Below are 21935 nucleotides of genomic sequence, written 5' to 3' on the forward strand. Positions count from 1 at the left end.
CCGAAAGTGTCCTTAATTCCTAAAAAAAATGCACAAACTAACTCTCTAAAGGTAATGGTTTATTACTGCTTTGTCATATCCAATTTAATTCACTTTATTTGTTGAGGAAACAAGCCATGGAGGTTGCCACTATTTTCAATTTCATCCATCCACAAATAGGAGAAGCAAAGTGGCCCTGTTTCTGTGACTCTTCGAGATCTTCAAGCAGTACAACTAAAAAAAGTGACTGTCGGCCAAAAAACTCAGGTGAGTGAAAGATTATGTCTTCAATTTTCCATAGTATCCTGCATTGAGTATATATATCTGACGGTATATTCTTTTAAAGAAGTCTCCAGAGAGAAGATCACCACTGGTCACACTTGCAGACTTGCAGAAAGTCCGTTTACGACGCTCTAATTCTGACCTCCCCTTGAAGTTTAGGTCACGGCTTGGCAGGTGATTTTTCTGCATAAATAAATGTTTATTTTACTGTAAATCAATACGTTTGTTTTTGCTTCATCATTTCTGTTGTTCTCTGTAGGACACCAACCAAAAATCCCATGAGTCTACGGGTACCACTTCGAAAGGTCAACTTGATCAGGCAAGATCACCTCTTACTTTATAACCCTGGTTTCACAGACAAGGCTTAAGCGTAGTCCCAGATTAAGGCCTTGTCAAATATATCCGGATTAATGTAGACGTATCCTAAAATGCATGTTTGAGCTGTTTTAACTGAAAGCAATTTTTCTAAGGAATGTTTATAAAAGCTACTTAAATGTCCTAATTGTACTAAAACCTAATCCTGGCTTAATCTAAGCCCTGTCTGTGAAACCAGACCATATTGTTTGAATTAGAGCAAAGAAATGCCTAAAACTGAAGACAGTCACATCTAGCTTATTACTTGTCACATGGTATATTCTCAGGAGTCCTGGTGGCACACCGCTGTGTAACAAAGAGAATGATGTGACCGATTCAAGCCTGGATCCAAAGATGACCAAAGGGTTAGGAAACAAGCACCTGGTATGTAATGGCTATATCATGAAATTAATCATAGTATCAGTATTTAATTTTTAGAATTTCATTTTACTATTATTCTTTTAAAGTTACCCTCTGAGTCTCTTGATAAAATGAAACCAGAAGATAATTTTATTTAACAATATAAACAATTAACTAATGATCTGAAATTTTTTATTTTATTGTGTGTATAACTTTACAGCGTGATTTAACAAAAGGACTATCACCAATCAAGCCTTTCTAAAGAAAGAAATGGACCATTTCAGTGTTATTGCACATTGTGTTTTGCATGGCCTTTTGGTAACCGTGTTGTGTGTTTTATTTGATTTTTTTTGTGCTTTTTTACATGTTTACTGTAACTGTGCTAATAGCTTCTACCAGTTCTCATACTGTCATGGTACTATAATAAGTGTTGTAGTGACAGGACGGTATTTTATGTTACTCGCTGCTATGTTATTTTATATACTTGTATGTGAAATGCTCCTTGATCCTTTTATATCAGAACACCCTTTTTAAGACATCGCAAGCATAAAAAACCGCAAATGCACACTATGAAAATTTAATGTACATTAATAGGAGCACGTTTTTAGTTAGTTCTATTAATTATATAATAAATACTAAGTAATTAAATATGCAGCTCAATGTCACTGTTACTGAATATCATTTGTGGAATGTGTGAACTGACTCTGCTGTAAAATATAGTACTACATACTGTGTTGAAATTTGTACAGAGGTGAGACAGGTCAGTTATTGATCCATAAATTCAATATGCCATTGATGTCTTATGTGTGTGTGGTAAAACTTGAAGCACAATTCAGGATGTTTTATTTCTATGTTTTACTGCTTGTTTACAGGTGGTCTTTGAGTGTTATACCAAAGTGGTGTTTCCATGTCTTAATGTTTAATTTTAAGGGTCTTTTGCAATATCTTTCTTAAGCCACTTTTATTTGTATGTAAAAAATATTGCAATGAATCCAAAACGTTTAATAAATACTGGACCTACACAAATTGTGTGTTTTTTTGATTTGACATTTGACATTTATTTATTGAAGAGGAATAACCCCTTGAGATGAGCCATCTCGTTTTCGAGGGGGTCCTCGAGTCCAGGTACAAAAATTGACATTGACCTTACAGCGGTAGTCAAATAAAACAGAAAACACCTATACACAAATGAAACAGAAAACACAATATGATAATGGTAAGTGCAGAAATATATAATACATAACTCATACAAACAAGACATTCACTCATACAAGACTCTCTAAAGGTTGCTCACTCATCGCTCAACAGAGTAGACGCATGTAATATATATATGTACCGAACACACATCTAGACAACAGTAAACGCGTATACACCCATAAATGTAAAGGATTAATGCACCATGCTTAAAATAGGTTCCATTTTTTTACATTTGATTTACAAGCAAGTGCATTTAGATAAAGGGTAATGAAATAGTATTGTTTTTAGTATCACTTTTATACTATATCATTTGCTAATGCTGAATTGGCTTTTATATTTTATAAAGCATTTTTCATATTTGATTTTTATATTCAGCATTTAGTTTGATTTCAGTTTGTCATCTTAGTATTTAAACTTATTTCAGTTAGTAAGTTGTATTTCATTGCCGCAAATGATTTAATATTTTTAGGTTTAGCTAAAAAAAAAAAAAATTGTAAAAATATAAGACATAAACTACTGTTTACGCTCTTTGGGTGCTTTTTTTTTGTACGGAAATTAACGTGCAGGTTCATGTATCCACCCGGACTCTTATTTTACGCTCAGTTCAACACAAGCCCCGCCCACTTGTTTCTGTCCGAAGAAAATGGCGGTGCCCATGAATATTGGAGCGCTGTTACAGTCAGAAATAATAGAAGACCCCAACGACAAAGATGAGGGCGTTTGCGTATTGGGCATATTTGGGAAAAGCGCAATGCAACCCGGATCAGTCAAAGATTCTCTCATAAACACTTTAGCAGATAAACACATCTTCTCTCTCTTTGGGAGCGACGACACTGACAGTCCGAGCGGAGGAACATCGATGCAGGCGTATTATAATCAGGAGAACCGCGTGCTGTATCTCGTATTAACATCTGTTTTAGACAACCGCCAGCTTATTCGCGCGTGCGAGTCGCTGGCGGCGGGTCTGGGTCATGCAGAAGCGCATGAGTTTTGGAAAACGGCAGAGAAGGATCACTGTTTGCAGCTTCTGTATCTCTTCTCGCTATGCCATGTTCTTCTGCTGGTTCATCCCACATGTTCGTTCGACGTCACTTACGATAAGATGTTTCGCGCTTTGGACGCGCTACGTCAGAAAGCGCTTCCCCTGCTGCGCGCTGCGATTAAAGATTCGCCCATATCAAAGGAATGGAAGTTAAACTGCCGGCCGTGCCCTCCACGTCTGCTATTCGTGTTCCAGATGAACGGAGCTCTCAGAGTGAGCTCGTCTGGCATGGGTGGGAATGGGACTGAAGGCTCTGGTGGAGATAAACCCAAAAAACACTCCCCTAGAAGGCGGCTACAGCATGCTCTGGAAGATCAGATATACAGGATATTCAGGAAAAGTCGTGTACTGACCAACCAGAGTAGTAATTGTCTCTTTACAGTTCCTGCCAACCAGGCTTTTGTATATGTAGTGCCAGGACCAGACGAGGACCCTATCAGCTCTCTCCTTGGGCACCTGCGGTCCAACTGTGCCCTGCGAGAGAACGAAGGTGGTCCGCCTGTGCCCGGGCAAAGGCGGTACCAACAGATGAGGCACTCTAACAGACAGCCCTCTTTCAATGTGGAAAGCAGTCTTTCCTCTGGAGGGCAGTTAGTGGACTGCACTTTAAAAGAGTTCCTGTTTCAGCATGTTGAACTCGTATTGACCAAGAAAGGTTTTGATGACAGTGTAGGTCGCAATCCGCAGCCGTCACACTTTGAGCTGCCCACTTATTCCAAATGGGTGCATGTTGCGAACAGACTCTATCAGGTCATGATAGAGAGCAGTGAGGATGACGCAGCCGAGATCTCCCTCAAGGTGCAGGGGCAGCTGAAAGTGCTGGAGGGGTTCCTTGACGCAGATGCGAAGTTTTCAGAAAACAGGTGTCAGAAAGCATTGCCCCTGGCTCACAGTGCGTACCAGTCAAACCTTCCTCATAATTACACCACCACAGTGCACAAGAATCAACTGGCACATGCACTGCGAGTGTACAGCCAGCATGCAAGAGGAGTCGCCTTTCAAAGATATGCCTTACAGCTCCATGAGGATTGCTACAAGTTCTGGAGTAACGGGCATCAGCTCTGTGAGGAGCGCAGCCTTACGGATCAGCACTGTGTGCACAAGTTTCATCTGCTTCCAAAGCCAGGTGAAGATGCACATATAATAGATTACAGTTGCATTTGAGCGGCTTAAATTGCATTCAAGCTATATGTTTTTGTTGATGTGTTCCAATGGAATCAAATCCATTACCTTGGTGTTGCTGCTTGCACCATGCTCTTTCTGATTTAGCTTATTCTTACTGTACTTTACCTTGTTGACAACTTGATTCCCAACACGTTGATCCTCATTGAATGTTGATGCTCATTTCATACTGTTAGTTTGACATTATTGATATTAAATTTATATTAAAAGTGTTCTGAATTGAACATTGTTTCTGTGGCTAGAGCATGGCGTTAGTGATGCCAAGGTTGTGGGTTTGATTCCCAAGGAATGCAAGAACCGATGTATATCTGCAATGAAATATAAGTCGCTTTGGATAAAAGCGTCTGCTAAATGCATGAATGGAATTATCTGTGGAATGCTGTCATTACCACAGAAAATAATTTTGACTCAGCACAGTTTGTGAAAACTAACAGAAAACGCTTTGACAGAAATTCAATGTCAAATGGAAGTCATTGGAGCAATATGGGATGTGACACTCCATAGATTTTCATTGTGCAAAACAAGTGCATAACTGTCAATATGTTATGTTACTACCATTTGTAGTGCAAAGAACACATTAAAAGTTTTCTGTTTTCAGCCAAAACAGTGTCATGTAAGCGGCCCCTAAGTTAATAACTAATGATCTTTGTAAGGGAAGTGAATCAATCAAAACTAACTTTAGCTGGACAATAACTTTATTCTAGAGCTGCTGTAAAGCCAAAACAATCTGTTACTTTAATTTCCTATTATCACTGTAAAGCTGCTCTAAAACAATTTATATTGTTAAAAATAGCGCTATATAAATGAAGGTGACTTGACTACTAAACTGTGAGTTTCAGGTTACTAAACTGTTTTCTGTGTTAATCAGCAGCATATCATGGAATATACATCTCTAAACCTCTATTTTGTTCACATTGCAGGAGAGAAGCCAGAAATGGACCACAACCCACCTATTCTATACCACAATAGTAGGGGTCGATCTACAAGTTCCTGTAACTGTGGTAAGAAGCAGTCTCCAAGAGAAGATCCATTTGACATCCAGGCTGCCAACTACGACTTCTATCAAGTCAGTAACTACCATAAAAAAACGACCTTTTTTCTACCATAAATATTCATTACATACGCTTTAAATCTTTTCTTCGTCTTTCCGTCATTCGTTTTCAGATGCTTGAGGAGAAATGTTGTGGAAAGTTGGAGAGGATAAATTTCCCTGTGTTCCAAGCCAGCACACCCGACCCTGCTCCTGTCAGTGAAGAGGTGCCCAGACCTGTAGAAGTACCTCCATCGGGCGAAACTGATCGTCTAAAGGAGAAAGAGACTAGCACTCACACACCTGGTGATAGCACAGGTCTAAGTCTCGCTCTTAGCTTGGGCCAGTCAATGGACAGCCTTGGAACTTATGGTGATGGAGCAGAAGGACAAGAGAAGAGGCCAAGCTTGGTGGACAGACAGCCCTCAACTGTGGAGTATCTTCCTGGCATGCTTCATTCTGGATGCCCAAAAGGACTGTTGCCCAAGTTCTCGAGTTGGTCTCTTGTTAAAATCGGTCCAGCTAAGGCCTACAACAGTCTCACCGGTTTAGAGCAACCTGGATTCCTCCCAGGCTCCGCTTTCCTCTTGCCCTGGGATGTTGTCATTCGAAGCCGATCAGAGGAAGATGTGGGATCGCTTGAGCCTCTAGACGGAGGCCCAGCCTCCTGGCCAGCACCAAATAAAGCATCCGCTGGAAAGCGAGGCAGTGCTGGAGGAATTGGACGAGGGCGCAGGCGTGATGATGTAGCTCGTGCTTTCGTTGGTTTCGAGTATGAGGACAGCAGAGGGCGCCGCTTCCTTAGTTCTGGCCCTGATAAAGTTGTCAAAGTGCTTGGGCAAGGTGGACCAAAGGAACCTGCAACCAGATGCTTAAATTCTGACATGCCTTTATACATTCCCTCTCCAGCTCAAGGACGAGGGATCAAGCCACACTACGCTCAGCTGGCTCGTCTTTTTGTCGTCATTCCTGATGCTCCTCTTGAGATTGTCCTAAACCCACAGGTACAATATGTTAATAAGTGCATAGACAATGAATTAAATCTCAAATTTTTTCCATTAAAGTATATTATTCTGTACTTCTCTTCTCTTCTAGGTCCAGCCAGGTCCCCCTCCCTGTCCTATCTTCCATCCGGAGCAACCTGAGGTGGTGCTGCCACCTGATGGACTCTGGGTGCTACGCTTCCCTTATGCCTACGTGACAGATCGTGGACCATGCTACCCTCCGAAGGAGAACCAGCCGCTGGCAAACTTCAGGGTGCTGAGAGGTGTTCTGCGTGCCAACACTACTAGTTCAATTCCACAGTAACAAAAAACACAGATTCTGCACTTAAAAGCACCATTGAGACATCCATAGGACAAGGACACAGAATATTTTCTCTTGATATTAAGTTTTTTTTGTTTTCACCATGTTTTGCATTTTCTTGTGGCAGTTCTTTGTTTTAACACAATTGTACAAACAATAGTGTCTGTAAATACAAGCAATCAAATTAAGGAATGTTGTGTTTACAGTAAATAAATAAAAATGAAAATTGAAATTACAACATTTTTAAATGTGTATGCAAAAAAAGTGTCCACTCTGGATTTTCTGCAACTTTTTGAGGTTTATGCTATAAATCATTTTTTACCTGAGTAAAATAAGATTTCATAAAAAGCTAAAACACTTGTTCCTAAGTAAGGATATTGCAGTATGAATCTATTTTGGTGAAAAAGCGTCAATTTTATATAAATTAGAGCGTAAAAACACGACACAGAGAGGCGCTATTTAGTTATGATCTTTCCAACTGACTTAGTACATCTTTGACATTCGCACGTGAGAATATACAGACTGACAATTGTAATTTCTTAAAAATACTTTATATTCTGAGTTTAAAGTTTATTAAGACTTACTTTCGCTTTTAGTTATTTATTACTTATCATGCTTACCACTGACACATCACAAAGATAAGGAATGTTTTGGTTTTTCGCCCGTATATTTTCTGCGTTCGTTCATTGGTCCGTCCACTTTTTAGGTTGGCCAATCAGAGTATTGTTGCTAGGCCGCTTTGTGTAATGTATTGGCTGGCCTGGCTGTCAATCAAACTGGGAGCTTGTAATGCGAGGCCCGATGCGCAACGGTGCTGTATTTACAGAGTGCTGCTGTCGAGGTGCGTGGCTGATGAAGATACCTGCAAACTTTGTGTTATGAAGAATGATCGCCTGTTTTGCATGAAGGTGCCGTTTTAAAGAGGGAGAGAGTTCGACCTGCGCGTCTTCTCCATTCAAAGGTAATATCCGTACAATTATAATGCTTTTTAGTGGCTCATTTATAGGAAGTTAGACTTTAAAAATGGAATGTGCGTTATTTGTTATCGTGCAGTATGACAGCTCATTACAATTTAACCTTTTAAATTCTGTGACCTTATTGATTCGGTTTGGAGTCAAACTTGTAGTGACAATAATAACTTCTGGATTTAAGACTGTAATATATACAGTACATCAATCCATCATTGCTTAGGTAAAATGTCAATAATTATAGCTAACATCTGTGTTCCAAAAGTGTGCATTGTATCTAGACTATTACATAATTAGTATGGCACTAATGCCACACTACCAAAAAAAGTATCAGGAAAAATAACTGTTTATGCATGTGTCGTTCACCATGAACACTGCTTGCATTTTATAAGGATATTTTATGAGTTTAATAATGCTTATTTAAAATAAGTACATTTATATTTTACTTTTTATACTAACTTAACATTTGAATTTGCAAATATGTGCAGTTTGCATATAAAATGCATGAAAATGGTCTTATAAAATAGTAAGTGTTCATACTACACATATTGCATGTTAAACTATTTAATTGCAAGCAGCTCCACAAGATCATTGCATATTAAGTTCATGTTTATCAATGTTATTGTGTACTTAAATACACTCATGATGTTACCTACCATTTTTATACATAAACAATTGTTCTTAGATGGCTAGATCACTGTAGAAATTGTGGCTATTCAATATTTTGCATACTGGTATTGTGTACTGTTTTGTTACCACAGCATAAGTAAGTGACACTCAGGCTTGTTGTCATTTTAAAGCTGGCTTTTCTGAATTGGTTTAGCTTTGGGTGTTTTCAAGGAAGTGATTGCCAGAGGTGCTGAGCTGGTGCTGCCATCTGCACCGTCAAACTGGTGGCATCTACTATGGCCTACATAGAAGCTGGCTCACTGACACCCACATACACTCTCGTCTGACCTGGATCCATCCCTCCGTCTCCTCTCTGTTTCCAACACAGTTCCTTTCAGTGTTGATGCTAGCATTGCACATTCATGGTTATTCCTGTAGGTTCGTGCTGTTATCGTATGAGCTTGAGAGGTTTGCATAGGTGCCATCATACTTGGGGATGAATTCGCATTACCGGCCTTTAGAAAGCCGGTATGTGATTAAATGTAAAATGTATTAATTTAGAGGTCATTTGTGTTTTCTCTGTATTTGGCTCTCAAATGCAGCTTGCATATTAAAAATGTACAATTTGAAACATCTATTTTACGTTAGGTCTCTCTTTATTTGTGTTTGCATAATTGAGTGTGCATTTACTAAGCAGTGCGGATTAAATCATTTTGAAGAGCGGGCTGTATTTGTGTATTATTGTAATTACTTTAACAGGGAAACTGTAAAATAAAGTGTTAATCCATCAGATGTGTAATCGACAGTTAAGTCAGCTAAATATCACAGCATATGTGTGTACGCGGCAGGGGCTTTTATATTTGTGCTGACAGATTTCAAAGGACAGCAAGAAAAGGTGCTATTATGGGAGCAGCCTGCTGTGTATTATGTGAAAGAGAGGGGGGGGGGGGGGGGGGGGGGGGGGGGGGGGATCCGCCACCTGTCCGGGGGTCCTTGTTGTCTGTTTAGATGTCCTCAAATGCACAAGACTTTTTATGATGTTCTAGTTTAAACAAGGATACAAACAAAGCCATTTATTAACAGAAGATTTTTATGCTGATGTACCTGCTTCACCATGTTTATTGTTACATAACAGACATTTTTATTAAAAACGGGGATTTGTATGATTTGTGTTAGTGTAATACTTCGGGATGGAGAGGATATTGATTTAATAATATTATGCAATTGAAAACAGCCCAATTTATTTGGGGAGAAATCAGTTAGATTTTTTTGTATGCATGCATAAACAAGAAAGGAAACAAAAAAAAACACCATTATCTCTCAAGGATTATATATTTTTGATAGTTTGTTTGGGGTCTAACCACCATACACTCGTAAAAATAAAGGTTCTTTATTGGCATTGGTGGTTCCATGAAGAACATTAAACATCCATGAAACCTTTCCATTGCACAAAAGGTTCTTTATAGCATGAAAAGTTTCTTTAGATTATTAAAATGTTCTTCACATTAAGAAAAAAAATTATTTTAAGAACTGTTCACTGACAGGTTTAATGGGGAACCCAAAATGGTTCTTTTATTGCATCGCTATACAAAACCCCCCAATTGGAACCTTTATTTTTAGGAGTGTATCAGTATGGCAGATGCATTTCCCCTCATATTCAATAACTGCAGTCTTGGATTTGTAACTGCAGTCTATATTAGATTTGTTTGTTGAGTGTGTAGTCAGAAGAAGAAGAAAGATCAGCCATGTTTGAACACTTGATGAATGAGGTCTGTTCATTATATATGTGTTTGCTTGGTCTGCTCCAGACTAATTTGGAATGGTAAACAGGCAAAGTAGACAGAGACAGAGTGGGCACCATTTCTGTGATTATGACCTCAGTAATTATATTGGCGACAGGCGTTTATCTTCATCTCATCTGTCGAGATCCGAATGAATTCCAGCCCCTGCATCTCTCATAAATTTACCTCTTAATCGTTTTACCTCCAATTAGCCTTATACCCGCACCGCATCCATCCTTTGTGGATCCTATGTAATCGTGTTAGAAGTTGCATTAGGAAATTATGTCGAAAATGATGCTGCTGTATCATTTGGCCAAATTATACAGAGTTCCTAATGGCAGAGCAAACACAATGGTGCTTAATTATGCCAAGGAGAGTCAGATTTCAAGTCTCATGCTGCTGTCTAGAATACTCTCTGGCTGTACTTTTATAAGGCCTTTTTGATTGTGTCTGTGCCAAAGCAAATGTAATTACAGAATTGCAAATAGCTTCCCAGGAAACCTTGTTTGCAGCCCTTTTTTGTCGAGTTGTCTAATTTAATTTGAGTTCATTTGAGTTCATTGAGTTCATGTGGTGTCTAAAAAAAGAATCTATTCCTTGAGTGAGCTTAGCCACTTGGCTTTATTTGTATGGTGACACTTTACAATAAGGTCTCGTTTGTTAACTTTAGTTAATGTGTTAGTTAACATCAACTAAGATTAATTAATGAATGTTGTAGAAGTAGTTTGTCATTAGTTCATGTTAACTATGCAGTCAATGTTAACAAGTGAAACCTTATTGTTAAGTGTTTTCATTAGTATTGGAAAAGACATTTAAACATTTGTCCTTTTCTAAGTATGCTTTATGACCTCAGCAGGGTTTTTGCTGACTTTGCTGAGTCACAACAGCCAACAAATGCTTTTGTTTATGTGATAATTACGTCGGTTTGCTGAGATGTGGTTGGAATTCGAATATCTGATGATGTCACTCACAAGGCCCTTTTTCGATCTTGCGAATAGCTGTCCGCGCTTCTGGGTAATTAAATGAGATGCCTGCGGATTCTTTTAGTAATTAGTTCTGCCTTAAATCTCGTCCAAAGCTGCTGCCTCAACAGTGAAAAACTGCCAATGTGCCACAATGATGTAAAGGAGGGCACAAAATAAGTCAAGATTTCAAACTTATTCATTGGATTTAGGAAATCATATCACATTTGTGTACCCTGAAGAGTTGATATTTTAACCAAAAATGACAAGTATGTCATCATTAACTCACTCTCATGTCATTCCAAACCTGTATGACTGAAAAGGAGATGTTTAGAACGATGTTCACGCTGCTCTTTTCACATACTCTGAAAGGAAATAGTGACCCAGAGGCTGTCAAGCTCCAAAAAGGACAACAAAGCACCATAAACCTATGACTTATAAAGTATTTGAGAGCGACAATGTAGGGACAATTTGAATAAAAGTGAAATTTTGGTCTCATTTTCACAGAAATTCATCATATGGCTTGGAATATAGTGCACCAACTACTCCTTTTTACCTCCCAGGCAACATTTCGTCTTAATCAGAGCTTGACAATAACACCTTTTGAATTTTATACAATACAATTTTTCAATTGTAGTCTTTTAAAAAGGCATCTGAAATAATAAACTAAGTGCAATGTAGTGGTGAAAAATATAGATTTTTTGATACATATCAATACTGAAATATCGGAAACGCTTGCAATACTCTTTTTCCGCAGAATAGATACATGATACCAGCTGGTCTTTCACTCTCTCTCACTCGTTTCATTTGCTCCGGATGAATATTGTTGGTGCTACGGGGCTTGAATTTCGCAGTGGAATTGTGCATTTTCTGCATAATTTTACTCATTCCCCCAGATTTTGTGCTCACATCCATAGTGTGCGCACATAAAGCCGCCGCTCAGTACTAAATTGAGTTCTTTTTCGCTCCTAAACAGTCAAATACACACAAAATAATGTCAAAATGCTGGCCTTGGCGAGTATTCTTGTAAACACAATCAATTATGTTTTAAATGAACGTAAACAGTTGAGAAAGAAAACACGTGTATCAGTTTAATGGATCCGTGCGTCAGGTTTTAAAGTGACAGCAGCCTAATATAGGCTACCTACTGCCAAATTATGAGATAATGTTAAAATATGCATTTTCCCCATGGTATCAATGTCATAATTGTGGCCAGTGAAAATGCAGAGTGGCTAGTAACTTTGGAAAACCATTAGCCACAGTGGTTGGTGAGCAAAAAAGTGTATGTCAAGCCCTGCTCATAATATATGGATTTGTTTTATTTAAAGTAAGCACATTTTATTAGGGAATAATTGGTTGAACAGAGAATGAGCATTGAAATCTGGCTGTCTCTGTGTGTTTGAGTCCACGTCATTGGCAGGTCTCCAGCTCTCTGCATTAAAAAGCCGCCTCTGATACAGCTCAGCCCCCTTGTAACCCGAGGGCAGGATGAACGCGGGACCACACAATCACAGTTAGCTGTCAGACAACAGCTCACAGATACTCTGATTCATGCATATTTGCACTGTGTTCCTGTGAATGACGTCTGCTGCATTCACTGACTGTGTTTCTTGCTGACGTACACTCAGTTTTGGACATCAATCTGCATCATTTATGACATCTAAAATGTGCGAATACACCGTAGAATGTTATTTAATATTTATTCATTTTCTTAAAGGGACTGCTATGCTTTTGTAACATTTGATTTTATCCATCAAAATCAGTCCTAATGTTTTTTTCATAACTATTTTCCTTCATCTTATTGACACAAATAGCTGTTTTTGCGATTGCATCTTAAATAAGTGAGATGTTATGCTTTGATATGTAAATGTGCATGTTCATGATTATTAATCATGGTTTTATTATTAACAATGTTGAGAACAGTGCTGCTTAATGTTTTTTTTGTTTGTTTGTGGAAATCATGATACATTTTTTCAGGATTTCTGATGAATAGAAAATTCTAAAGAAGAGCGTTTATTTAAAATATATATATTTTGCAACATTATGAATTTCTTTACTGTCATTTTTATCATTTTAATGTCTTTGCTGAATGAAATATTATTTTCTTTTTTATTTAAATCTTACTTACCCCTAACTTTTGAATTTTCCACAAAAATATTAAGCAGCACAACTGTTTTCAACATTGAAAAAAAAAAAATTTACTCTTGAGCACCAAATCAACATATTAGAATGATTTCTGAAGGATCATGTGACACTGGAGACTGAAGTAACGGCTGCTGAAATTTCAGCTTTGCCATCACAGGAATAAATTACATTTTAAAATATATACAATGTTAGATTGTAATAATATTCACAATTGTGTGTGTTCCTCACAGGTGCTCTCCTCTCTCCTGAAGCTTCACCACGGCCCTCACCTGTGTGCTCCACTGTTTCTCCAGCGAGTCGTCCTGGACTGCCCGGCCCTTCCTGCTCCGCCCCCGTGCCGTCTCCCCCGCCACGGTCAACATGACGCGCTCCAAAACCTTTCAGGCCTACCTGCCCAACTGCCATCGCACCTACAGCTGCATTCACTGCCGAGCACACCTGGCCAATCACGATGAGCTCATCTCAAAGGTAGTCAGCGATGTCTCTTTTAATCAAACCTGTACGTAACCTCAGATCAGGACAATTGCAATTAACTCAGTGCTTTAATTTTAGACATCCTGCTTGACTTCCTGTTAAAGGGTCGTGAAACATATTTTTGGGATGTTTAAATTAGTTGCACGTGATCGAAGACAATGTTTAACATGGAATAACAAAAGGCAAAAGCTCATTTGTACATTTTCAACGCTGTGTACTAATGCCTGACCATTTGTTTTTGCATTAAAATACAGATATACATTGATCTGAATGTATTTGTGTAATGTGAGCTTAAAAACAGTGTATAATAATCTTCATATATTTTTATACATCAAAGTTTAGGGTCAGTAAGATTTTATTCTTAAAGAAATTCATGATTTTATTCAGCAAGGATGCATTAAATTGATCAAAAGTAATGGTAAAGACATTGTTTCAAAAATATTTAATCTCAAATAAATGATTTTCTTTTGAAAAGAAACCTGAAAAAAATGTATCACAGTTTTCACAAAAATATTAAGCAGCACAACTGTTTTCAACATCGATAATAATAAGAAATGTTTTTTGAGTACCAAATCAGCATATTAGAATGATTTCTGAAGGATCATGTGACACTGAAGACTGGAGCAATGATGCTGAAAATTAAACTTTCCATCCCAGAAATAAATTACATTTTAAAATATATTAAAATAGAAAATTGATATTTCACAATATTACTATTTTTATTGTATTTTTGAGCAAATAAATGTAGCCTTGGTGAGCATTTTGTTATTTCAAGAGCATTTTAAAAATATTCATAACCACAAACTTTTGAGCGGTAGTGTATTTTTGGTAACACTTTACAATAAGGTTTTATTTGTTAACATTAGTTATCTACATTGTTACAAATTCATTGTACCACATGTGCACAGACGCCGATGGCACACTTTTAAAAACACCATATGGGGCCTGTTTGTGAGGTGTGTGTCATTATGTATGTGGGTGGAGAAATATGTGTCAAGGATTATTAATAGCACCTGTAATTCCTAATGTGAACATTGTGCGTTCTAGTTTGCCTTTTGTCTGCGCATGGAGCCTGTGTGCAGGCAGAATGTGGGTCGATAAGGCACTCGGCTGCCTGACGTACATGTCACACAATCAAGGATAAAGGGAAGCAGGTCATCGTTTGGGCTTTTGTGTGCCCCAAGAGTAAGAGTAATCATGTCTCTGTAGTATACCCAGATGAATACCTACCCATAATGCAGCACTACATTCTGTGCCCAGGGTTTTGGCTGTCTGATAGACTGTGTGTGTGTGTGTTTACAGATTGTACGGATTAGAAAAGATTGTTTTTGCTACATTCATTAGTTGTTCACATACTATGTTTGCAAAATAAAACCCAGTGGTATCCGGTCTGACAAGCCTTACTTGTGTTTCAATGGAAGTGAGAGCGCTACAGGCGGTTCTGAGGGCGTAGTTGACGGTGAAATGATAATTTGATTTCAATTAGTTCGAATCCCTCTATACTAAATACAGGTCAGAATGGAACGACATAATAAATGTAGTACTGGAGTTTTGTACATTAGAAGGCTAATGTTTTGCTTTAACCATAAGGTAGTGTTACAGAAAACGTAATACAGCATTTGGATAGCTTTAATTTTTGATACGCAATTGAAAAAATATACAATTGAAAATGCCATGTAATCAATATATCTGAATACATATTTAAATATTATTCATTAATGTGTTACTTTGACAGCTCTTAAATACAAAAATAAGGTAATTTACTCAAAACTAACACTGAAAATATCATTACAGAATAACAATGCATCATTTTGAATCGATTCATTAAAGTTTCCACAAAAATATTAAGCAGTGCAACTGTTTTCAACATTGATAATAATAAGAAATGTTTCTTGAGCACTAAATCAGCATATTAGAATGATTTTTGAATTGTGTCATGTGACACTGAAGACTGGAATAATGATGCTGAAAATTCAGCTTTGCCATCATAGGAATATATTACATTTTAAAATACTGTATCTACAATTTTAGATTGTAATAATATTTCACTATATTTGAACATTTTACTATATTTTTAATCAAAATAAATGCAGCCTTGGTGAGCATAAGAGACTTACAGACTCCAAACCTTTGAATGTTAGTTTTCATTATATAATATTTATGTAATATTTTCCTTACTCTTTAAATATACTTGTGTTTTCATGTATACATCTTATTAAAAATGTTTAAAAACATATTTGAGGTTAAAAACTATTTAAATCCTTTTTAAATAATTTACTCTAAAACTGAAAACACTGAAAATGTGTTTGAACATGTTTTTAACAAGGAACCATTATGTAAATCTGTTGAATCATTGAATCTGAATTGTTGAATCTGAATGAATCATTTAATTCATTTTAATGTATTGGATCAGCCAGTTTATAATGATTCACAGAAAATGAGTCCAACATACTCTAAAAGTATACTCTATGTCCATGTGTTTAATGTATTATGTTTCAAGTGTTTACCTATTGTTGCCATGGTTTCAATCAGGTAGGTTATTTAGGCTTAAGATGGATAAAGAAAGCCTTCATTGCTATTCTGTTCAGTATAGCACAGCCAAAATGAAACCGCCCTAATGATCTTTTGATCCATGCTCATATGGCCAAACCGCTTCCAAACACCCATAATTATGACCCTGGCCCTGCTTTACATCATGCCTGGGAAATCCTATCCTCATGAATGGAGCAGCGAAGGGAATTTGATTTTTTTAAAACATTACCTGATTGGGCAGTCACAGTACGAGTAAATTATGTTAAATTACTCTGACGTTATTTTGTAACACATATGCCAGCCAATTCAATAATCTTTCTGTCTGTTTTATTTCCTTTGCAGTCTTTTCAAGGGAGTCAAGGCAGGGCCTACCTCTTTAACTCAGTGTAAGTCTTGTAGTTTGTCCTAACCATGCAATACAAAGTGGTAAAGCAACAAGCAAAATATCATTTCAGAATTTTTGATGTAATCTTGACATCCTCTTTTCATCGATCAGGGTGAATGTGGGCTGTGGCCCAGCGGAGGAGAGGGTACTGCTGACCGGTCTCCATGCGGTGGCCGACATCTACTGTGAGAACTGTAAAACCACTCTGGGCTGGAAATACGTAAGTTCTGGATCACACCTCAGACAAAACACTCATGATCGTTCAACACCGGACACGCACACATATCTCATCTTGTGTCACGTTTGAACTCATGCTAGAGGCTCGGACACAACTCATCGAGAGAGAGATACTTTAAGCTTTCCAAGACAAAACAGTATTATTTAAATATATTGGCTTTGAATTTTCTTGTCTTGACAGCCTAGCAGATGGCCAAACAGTGAAAAACACTTTAAATATATATATATATATATATATATATATATATATATATATATATATATATATATATATATATATATATATATATATATATATATATATATATATATATTCACATAGGTTCTCTATTTAACATATTCACATAGTTCTCTATTTGTCAGGTTTAGATTTTAACTAATGTTCAAAAGTTTGGGGTCAGTAAGACATTCAATAATATAGAAATGAATACTTTATATTCAGTGACAGTGACAGTAAAAAAGTTCTATTTCAAATAAATGCTGTTCTTTTGAAGATTCTATTCATCAAAGAATCTTGGGGGAAAATGTATTACAGTTTCCACAAAAATATTAGCAGCACAGCTGTTTTCAACTTCTATAAGAAGAAGAAATGTAGACTTGAAGACTGGAGTAATGATGCTGAAAATTCAGCTTTGCCATCACTGGAATAAATTACATTTTAAAATATATTAAAATTAGGGCTGTCAAACGATTAATCACGATTAATCGCATCCAAAATAAAAGTTTGTGTTTACATAATATATGTGTGTGTATGGAGTATAATTATTTTCTATATATAAATACACACACATGCATATATATTTAAGAAAAATGTGTTATTTATACATAAAATATTTATATATAATATAAATTATATATAATATAAATATATATACACAGTATATACATGCAAATATTTCTTAAATATATACATGCATGTGTGTGTATTTATATATAGAAAATAATTATACACAGTACACACACATATATTATGTAAAAACAAACTTTTATTTTGGATGCGATTAATCGCGATTAATCGTTTGACAGCCCTAATTAAAATATAAAATGGTTGTAGATTGTAATACATTTCTCAATATAGCCATTTTTACTATATTTTTTGATCAAATAAATGCAGCCTTGGTGAGCATAAGAAACTTCTGTCTCCAAACTTTTGAACTTCTGTACTGTATTATATAATATAATATTTATATAATATTTTCCTTACACTTTAAGTACACTTTCATGTATACAATTATTTATTTATTTTTGTGCCAAGTGCCTGGGGTGTATAGTACATAGTAAAGCACTATATAAATGCTTTATTCATTCATTCAGATTCTGCCTATTCAGCCTTTTAATGAGTATTTGAATGTTAATTCATTATAAAAGAGGTGTTCAAGACATTGCTATTTTCAAATGAATTAATTAACATGCTTGACATTTCAATTGAAAGAATAAGCATATCGGAATAGATTTAGAAGTTGGCACTTGTTTTACAGCACATATATAGTGAAACATCTCTTCTAATACTGCTATTTAAAGGTGTGATATTTGATTGACATATCCAGAAAAGCTCCCCAGCAGCTGTCCATTATTTTTGGATCAACAGATCTTGACTTTGAGGTGACCACACGCTCGTTCTCTTGACCGTTTCTGTTTTTCTCTCTCCCTCCCTCTTCTTCTTTCCATTAGGAGCATGCCTTCGAAAGTAGTCAGAAGTACAAGGAGGGCAAATTCATCATCGAGCTGGCCCACATGATCAAGGACAACGGGTGGGACTGAAGACCCTGAGCTCCCCATCCTCATGGCCCATAACGCTGGAAAGAGACATGCAGCATATGAATAATTAGTTTCATTATCTGGCTGTAACTTCCTCCCTGGAAATCTATCTACCTGACACACACCTCTAAACCTTGAGGGTGCGAGGTTCATAGCAGCAGCAGCGCTACCCCCATCCCATGTGTATATATATATATATATATATACGCGTTTGACTGGACGAATGTGTGCCAGCTAGACACCAAGTGTTTATATTAAGTGAGTATTTTCCTATTCTATTCAAGTGAGTGCAAACTGAGGCACAAATCGACATTTGCTTTCCTCTGGGTTGGCCAAGCTCACAGTTTTTTCCCACGCTCAGGTTTAACTAATGGCTGGATCCATGGTAAAAGAAGGGTGAAAGACGAACCCATTTAGCACGGCACCTTTTAACTCATTCGTGTTTTAAACGAGGCAAAAACATACTAAAACGGAAGCGTCATCCATTTGTTTCCCTTACGTGTCTTTATTTCTTCCAGTTTTGTCTTTATCATTTGCATGTTGTTTATTTATACGTATATTTATTGATTTTGACGTGGTTTTAGGGACGTTACGCGTATGGTAAACCGTAGCAACCACAGTGGTCTTTGACTTCGTATAGCGGAAGTAGCAACGTTTGATAGAGGTTTTACGTACACTTCCTCTCCAGATTGTCATCTGTCTCCTTTTGAATGTGATTACGGAGTAAATGAGGCATTCGTATGCCATTTATAGGGCACAGGTCGCGTACATTAGCTAGAGCCAAGTCTTTAGCCCTAGCTGCAGCTGAGAAAAGCAGCTCTGAAAGGGAACTGAGGCGTTCTTACAGCCCGTGATGTCCCATTCGGTCTCATTAGTTCCCGCCATCAAACCACAAATCATGAGGTAAACCAGACTTTCTCACCACGTGTTTTGCGGAAGAACGAGAGTGACGGCTTGTAAACGTGGCCGTCGAACGAGGTGATCCAGCAGGGGCTCGTAAATAAAAAGCCTTGGCGCAACCAAAGACTCTTTCATCTACTATACGCTGACCAAACTGAGTTTGATTTCCTGTTTTAGTCACATCGTTGTGTGTGGTTTGGTTCAGTTGTACTGTCTTGTGCAGAACAAGTCGATTTTCAATGATTTAGGTGTTGTGGAAGTTAACCTATAATGTCTTTTTTTATTGAGTGTGTATTTATGATCAGTCATCATGTATTGTTTTAGCACTCAATCTTACATCTGTGTATTTATCGTTCTGTGGGACCGCTCCACCAATTCCAACTTTTTATATATATATAATTTCAGATTCTTTTTTTCAAGGAGAAAAGTATGTGTGAGATAATTTTGGAATCAGTTTTTTAATCTGATATCAATAAAGCTCTCATTTTACGAATGTCCTTTTGCCATTGGTCTTCATTAAAGAGTGTATTATTTATCACTCAGAAGAAGTCTCTTATTTTCACCAAGGCTGCATTTATTTGATCAAAAATACAGTATTGGGAAATATTATTACAATTTCAAATTTATTCCTGTGATGGCAAAGCTGAATTTTCAGCATAATTTCTCCAGTCTTCATTTTCACATGATCCTTCAGAAATCATTTTAATATGTGGATTAATTTCTTATTATTATCATTGTGCTGCTTAAAGGGATAGTTCAGGATTTTAGACATGAATCTCTATAGCTTCCCCATAAGCAGTGTGGTGCATTGACCATGACTTACCCCCGACAGCGTCCTGTGAGCCGAGCTCCGGTCCAGTTTTGGTCAAGATGAAATTAGTCCGGCAAGTTTGCTGGGGTCACGGCAATAAAGCTTTTTTCTTCTCAAATCAATATGTGTTCAAAAGAGTGATATATTTGCAGCACAAAACCGCTGTCTATGGAGAGGTCAGACCTCGTAATGGCTTGGCACTATTTTCTTCCCCGTCATATCACTGCGCGCTGCCGCTACCTACAGCCAGCTGGGAGCCGCGCACGTGTCACTTTGTTTACAGCTCGTAAAGAGAACGATAACATGTCTGACTACAGCAGCGACGATGACAACATTACTTCGACAAGTCCGCACCATTTTCTACAAAGCTTGTACAAACTGATCGCTCTTGGTGAGTAGCTATGTTAGCTCGTTTGTGTAGCTGTTCTGAGCACGTAAACACTGCTGTAAACACTGCCGAACAACTGAAAAAGTGGTGTGCGCCTGCGCAGCTCGCAGCTGGCTGTAGGTAGCGGCAGCGCGCAGTGATATGACAGGGGAGAAAATAGTGCCAAGCCATTACGAGGTCTGACCTCTCCATAGACAACGTTTTAGTGACGCAAATATATCACTCTTTTGAACACATATTGATTTGAGAAGAAAAAAGCTTTATTGCCGTGACCCCAGCAATCTTGCCGGACTAATTTCATCTTGACCAAAACTGGACCGGAGCTCGGCTCACAGGACGCTGTCGGGGGTAAGTCATGGTCAATGCACCACACTGCTTATGGGGAAGCTATAGAGATTCATGTCTAAAATCCTGAACTATCCCTTTAATATTTTTGTGGAAAACAAAAAACATTTGGTTTCAAGGATCTTCGATGAATAGAAGGTACAAAAGAACAGGATTTATTTGAAATAGAAATCTTTTGTATCACTATAAAAGTCTTCACTGTCACTTTTGATCAATTTAATGCAACCAGTATTAAATTATTTTAAAAAATCGACCTTTTGAACAGTGGTGTGCATTTCAGTAAGGAACACTGCTATCTTTCATTCTTATTTTTAAACGTCTGCCTTATGTAAATCATGGGTTTCTGCAAATATTTAGGATATGAATTTTGAGAGCAGGGTTCAAATGTTCCCTAAGGCCTGTATATGCTGAACCTTGTACACTTTCTCTGCATGCAGTGTGTGTGAGAGAGAGAGCAGGGAGTGTTGGGGGTGGCAGAGCCAGGAAACATTGTTTACAGCAGCAGATGGTGGGCAGGCTCTCATAACCATGATACTAGGAGCAGCCATGTGAGTGACAAATATTGTTTTCCCCCCAGGCAACACTAAAACCATGAATCCATTGTTTTGTACAGGCTCCTGATGGAAATAAACACCCTGTAACATCTATTACAGCACTTAACAGCTTCACATTAATGATAGAGACGGCTTTCTATTAAAGAAGATGGATATCTACAAAGCATGTTTATACAAGGGTTTTTTTCCAAACATTCAGTATAATTCTTTCAACATTACATGACAAAAACATAGTGTTGTCATGAATATACATATATAACTCTCAACTGATGTTAGATAATTCATTAAACAATACATTTGTTATAGGGTGAATCTCATTAAATCTGTTAAGAATATGTTCCAGGTCACAATTTGC

At 37.4% G+C, this 21935-nt stretch overlaps 3 protein-coding genes across 3 annotated transcripts; all 3 read left to right on the forward strand.

Annotated features, from left to right (window-relative positions):
- Nucleotides 1–3: 3 nt before the first annotated feature.
- prr11 (proline rich 11) lies at nt 4–1998 on the forward strand (the record flags this gene model as incomplete). Its single annotated transcript, XM_079860567.1, has 6 exons — nt 4–51; nt 160–246; nt 326–435; nt 521–580; nt 903–999; nt 1196–1998. Coding segments are annotated over 6 exons (444 nt in total), but the record flags the coding sequence as incomplete, so codon positions are not given.
- Nucleotides 1999–2775: 777 nt separating this feature from the next.
- Nucleotides 2776–7551, forward strand: smg8 (SMG8 nonsense mediated mRNA decay factor). Its single transcript, XM_079862024.1, has 4 exons — nt 2776–4340; nt 5317–5462; nt 5561–6430; nt 6522–7551. Exons 1-4 carry the CDS (start codon nt 2816–2818, stop codon nt 6732–6734), a joined length of 2754 nt encoding a protein of 917 aa, XP_079718150.1. The 5' UTR covers nt 2776–2815; the 3' UTR covers nt 6735–7551.
- Nucleotides 7552–7563: 12 nt separating this feature from the next.
- Nucleotides 7564–20023, forward strand: ypel2a (yippee-like 2a). Its single transcript, XM_079862026.1, has 5 exons — nt 7564–7692; nt 13427–13664; nt 16545–16588; nt 16699–16807; nt 18496–20023. The coding sequence occupies exons 2-5, from the start codon at nt 13557–13559 to the stop codon at nt 18583–18585; spliced, it is 351 nt and encodes a 116-aa protein (XP_079718152.1). The 5' UTR covers nt 7564–7692; nt 13427–13556; the 3' UTR covers nt 18586–20023.
- The last annotated feature ends 1912 nt before the right edge of the window (nt 20024–21935 follow it).

Source organism: Squalius cephalus (genome assembly GCF_949319135.1).
Source record: "Squalius cephalus genome assembly, chromosome: 24".
Lineage (NCBI taxonomy): Eukaryota > Metazoa > Chordata > Actinopteri > Cypriniformes > Leuciscidae > Squalius > Squalius cephalus.

Bases quoted from the DNA above. Each gene is read 5' to 3' on its own strand.
- smg8 (XM_079862024.1), top strand. From the start codon at position 2,816: ATGGCGGTGCCCATGAATATTGGAGCGCTGTTACAGTCAGAAATAATA. The intron at 5,463-5,560 runs GTCAGTAACTAC...ATTCGTTTTCAG, and splicing joins CCAACTACGACTTCTATCAA to ATGCTTGAGGAGAAATGTTG. The intron at 6,431-6,521 runs GTACAATATGTT...CTTCTCTTCTAG, and splicing joins AGATTGTCCTAAACCCACAG to GTCCAGCCAGGTCCCCCTCC.
- ypel2a (XM_079862026.1), top strand. From the start codon at position 13,557: ATGACGCGCTCCAAAACCTTTCAGGCCTACCTGCCCAACTGCCATCGC. The intron at 13,665-16,544 runs GTAGTCAGCGAT...TTTCCTTTGCAG, and splicing joins ACGATGAGCTCATCTCAAAG to TCTTTTCAAGGGAGTCAAGG. The intron at 16,589-16,698 runs GTAAGTCTTGTA...TTCATCGATCAG, and splicing joins GCCTACCTCTTTAACTCAGT to GGTGAATGTGGGCTGTGGCC.